General features: G+C 42.9%; 1 protein-coding gene across 1 annotated transcript; it reads right to left on the bottom strand.

Annotated features, from left to right (window-relative positions):
* Window positions 1-1,429: 1,429 nt before the first annotated feature.
* Window positions 1,430-2,368, bottom strand: LOC127044321 (olfactory receptor 52P1-like). The gene has a single exon (XM_050939006.1). It carries the CDS (start codon window positions 2,366-2,368, stop codon window positions 1,430-1,432), a length of 939 nt encoding a protein of 312 aa, XP_050794963.1.
* Window positions 2,369-3,372: the final 1,004 nt, after the last annotated feature.

Below are 3,372 nucleotides of genomic sequence, written 5' to 3'. Positions count from 1 at the left end.
AGTCTTTAAGAATAGGGATTTTACCACCAGGGGTCCTAGAACTGTGTTACTTCTTTGTGACACTGTGCTTAATATCTTTGATTATTTTTTCATTCATTTTAATAAAGATCTTAACATTCTGGTATTGCCCTCAGTGTAAGTCTCCTTGGCACACACAACCCGAGGGTCTGTTCACGTCATTGAACTCTGAGTCTTCTAACCCTGTAACCTGAATTGGGCCAAGAATCTAAATCTATTCTGATCAGATTTTTGACAAACTGTCATTAAAGTAGCCCATAAATTGAGGTCAACAATACACACCCTAACATGAATAATGTTTTCTAAAAGTTTTGTTTTTATCAAATCCATTTGAGAAAAAAAGTCTTTCAACTGCAGCATTGCTAAAAGGTAGCGACGGAAACAAACGAGCAAATAAGCAAAGTTCACTAAAGCCTTTGTCCTTAGAGGCATCAGTGTGTTCGAGAACTTCAACGCAAACATGCTCAACTTGACTGTCCTGTGTATGACGCCAGTGAACCATAAGCAAAACTCTCCACAGCTGCTCCAACTGTCCAAGGTCTTCACAAAACAATGGCAAAAATGAGAGATTGCCTAATCTAGGTCATGAAGGATTTAGTCTTGCAAGCGATTCAATCACCATGATGTTTGGTGGCAATCTCTGTTTCATCTGTTTCACAAATTCCAAGATGAAATCTTGACACCTACTCTTGACATCTTTGAGAACAGGAATGAGTAGTGTGTGTTTTGAAAGGTCCACCTGAAAATGATTCCAAAATCGACGGTGCAAAGCAGTAAGTAATTTGACACAAAGATGATGTTGTAGTTTAGCACAGTGGTCCCATTCTCAAAAATGCAGTTTCACATCTGTCATCAATAAGCTTTAGTAAAATCTCCGAAATTCCTGCAGCAGCTTTTGTATATTAGGACTCTGAAACTAGAACACTTGCTTTACCATCCAGGCTTCCTGAAGTATTTGATCTACAAAACTCAGGCAAATTTTGTTCACGAGATCACTACATATATGATACAGAAGTTCAGCATTTTTAGTTTGTTTGTTTATCTTGGCTATCAAAAACAGTAGCTTCCCTTTTTCATACAGGGACTAATGGAAAACCACCTTGCTTCAGAAAGCTACAGTATCTTCTTGTGGTCTGCAAGTCATAGAAAGTCTGAATGAGAGGGTATCTAGGGTTGGGGGCTGACGGGTGATGCTGAAAGAGGTCAGGTGATGGTCAGATAGAGGGAACTCAGCAACGGAGAGAGCAGTGCTCAATGATGGAGAGATAATTCATTAGGTATGAGAATTTCTGAGACTGTGAACTTCCACAATGCTGAGCTTGGCCAAACTGGGACAGAGCACCCTTGAATAATAAGGAGATATCCTTTCCCCCTCTTGTCAGACAGAATTAAAATCAACGGCTCTTGGTGATCACATTCTGCAGATGTATTTGCCCACTGTGTCACGGAGCTCTTTGGTTTTGACCCCATAAATGATCGGGTTGAGCATGGGAGGGAGGAGGAAGAAGAGGTTGGCCAAGATGACGTGAACATGGGAAGTGATGGCCTGACCGAACTGGTGTGTGAGACTGGAGAAGAGGAAGGGAGTGTAAGATGTCAGTATCACACAGATGTGGGCTGTGCAGGTGTTCAGAGCTTTCTTGTGGGCTTTCTTGGAGGAGATTCTGAGGACTGCCCTGATGATCAGACCATAGGAAAAGGCAATGAGCATCAGGTCTAAACAGGTGACTACAAAGGCTACCACCAAGCCATACGTCTTGTTGACTGTGATGTCTGCACAGGAAATCTTCACCACAGCCATGTGGTTGCAGTATGTATGGGGGATAATGCGGTTGGCACAGACTGGCTGCCTGCTCAGAAGCAGGGGTAGAAGCAGAATGAGGAGAACAGGTCTCATCAAACACACTATCCCTAGCTTGGCTATTCGTGCGTTGGTGAGGATGGTGGCATATCTCAGAGGGTCACAAATGGCAATGTAGCGATCGAAGGCCATTGTCACGAGGATGGCTGACTGCATCAGAGAACCTCCATAAAGGAAGAGCATCTGAGTGAGGCAGCCACCCACGGTAATGCCTTTCAAACTGAACCAAAATATACTCAGTGACTTCAGCACAGTGGAGGTAGATATTACAATGTCTGTGAGTGCCAGCATACAGAGTAGCAGGTACATCGGCTTGTGCAGCGTCTGCTCTTTGGCTACAACAAACAGAACTGTGAAAGTTGCCAACAGACCGATAATGTAGGACATAGAGAAAGGGATGGAAATCCAGACTCGGGCAGCTTCCAGGCCCGGGATGCCCATTAGGATGAATGTTGAAGGGTCGGAGGGGGTGAGATTGAAAACAGTCATGAGATGGCCGATGCCTGTGAAGGGAGAGAAGCACAGATAGGAGAATTACGCACTTTATTACAATTAGTTTGGTAAATATTTTATATTTATTAACAATCTAGAAAGGGGATGAGCAGTGAGGTAGCAACATTTACAGATGACACCAGATTATTGAGGTCACAGTCAAGTCCAGAGAAGTTCTCAGAGGGAACTAACCAAACCAGGTGAATGGGCAGCATGATGGCAGATGAACTTTGATGTCAATAACTGCAACATGTATTCCCATTGGAGGGAAAAGCTTGAACTCCTCAAAAACCTAACAAGATTCTAATACAATTGTATGAACTCAGGACAGGGATCTGGGCATCATGGTCTACTGCTCTGGGAAACCACTGCTCACAGTGCGAGCATGGACAGAAACTGAGAAAACATTGGGATCCAGGAGGAGTGGGATGGGGAATCATACAGAAAATACAATGTCATGAGATCAGTTAGTCGATGCTTCACCCTCTTCTAGACTCCAATGTGTAGTCCTGGGTACCCTTCTCAGCCAGGATATTGCAGAACTAGAGGGATTCAGGCAAGGGCAATGAGAATGATGAAGGGGCTGGGGGAACTCTCGCAAAGAGACAGGCTGAAAAAAACGGGGACTGTTACCTTACAAAGAAGATGAATAAGAGGTGATATGAAAAAAATCTATAAAATACTGGCAGAGAGTAGATGGAGAATGTGTTCTCCCTGTCTCATAAAACAAGATCAAGCTGATATTCAAATAAACTGAAACATGGCAAATTCAAAACCGATTAAAGAAAATGCTGAAGTAGCCTGAAGAACTCGTTCTCATAGGAATTAATTGAGTCACGAGCTAAGCAAGAATCTGGAAAGGTTTGGAGATTTACACGGATAGTAAGACTATCAAGTTACAATAGTTAACAACTAACTAAATATTTTGGAAAGCCTATGCACCCACTTGTTTTAGGGAACAAGCCCATCTCTAACTGTTAGGCATAAGAGTGACACCTTCA

This window comes from Gopherus flavomarginatus, chromosome 1 (genome assembly GCF_025201925.1).
Source record: "Gopherus flavomarginatus isolate rGopFla2 chromosome 1, rGopFla2.mat.asm, whole genome shotgun sequence".
Lineage (NCBI taxonomy): Eukaryota > Metazoa > Chordata > Testudines > Testudinidae > Gopherus > Gopherus flavomarginatus.
Note: the sequence above shows the minus strand (reverse complement) of the source record. Positions and strands in the feature narration are given on the sequence as shown.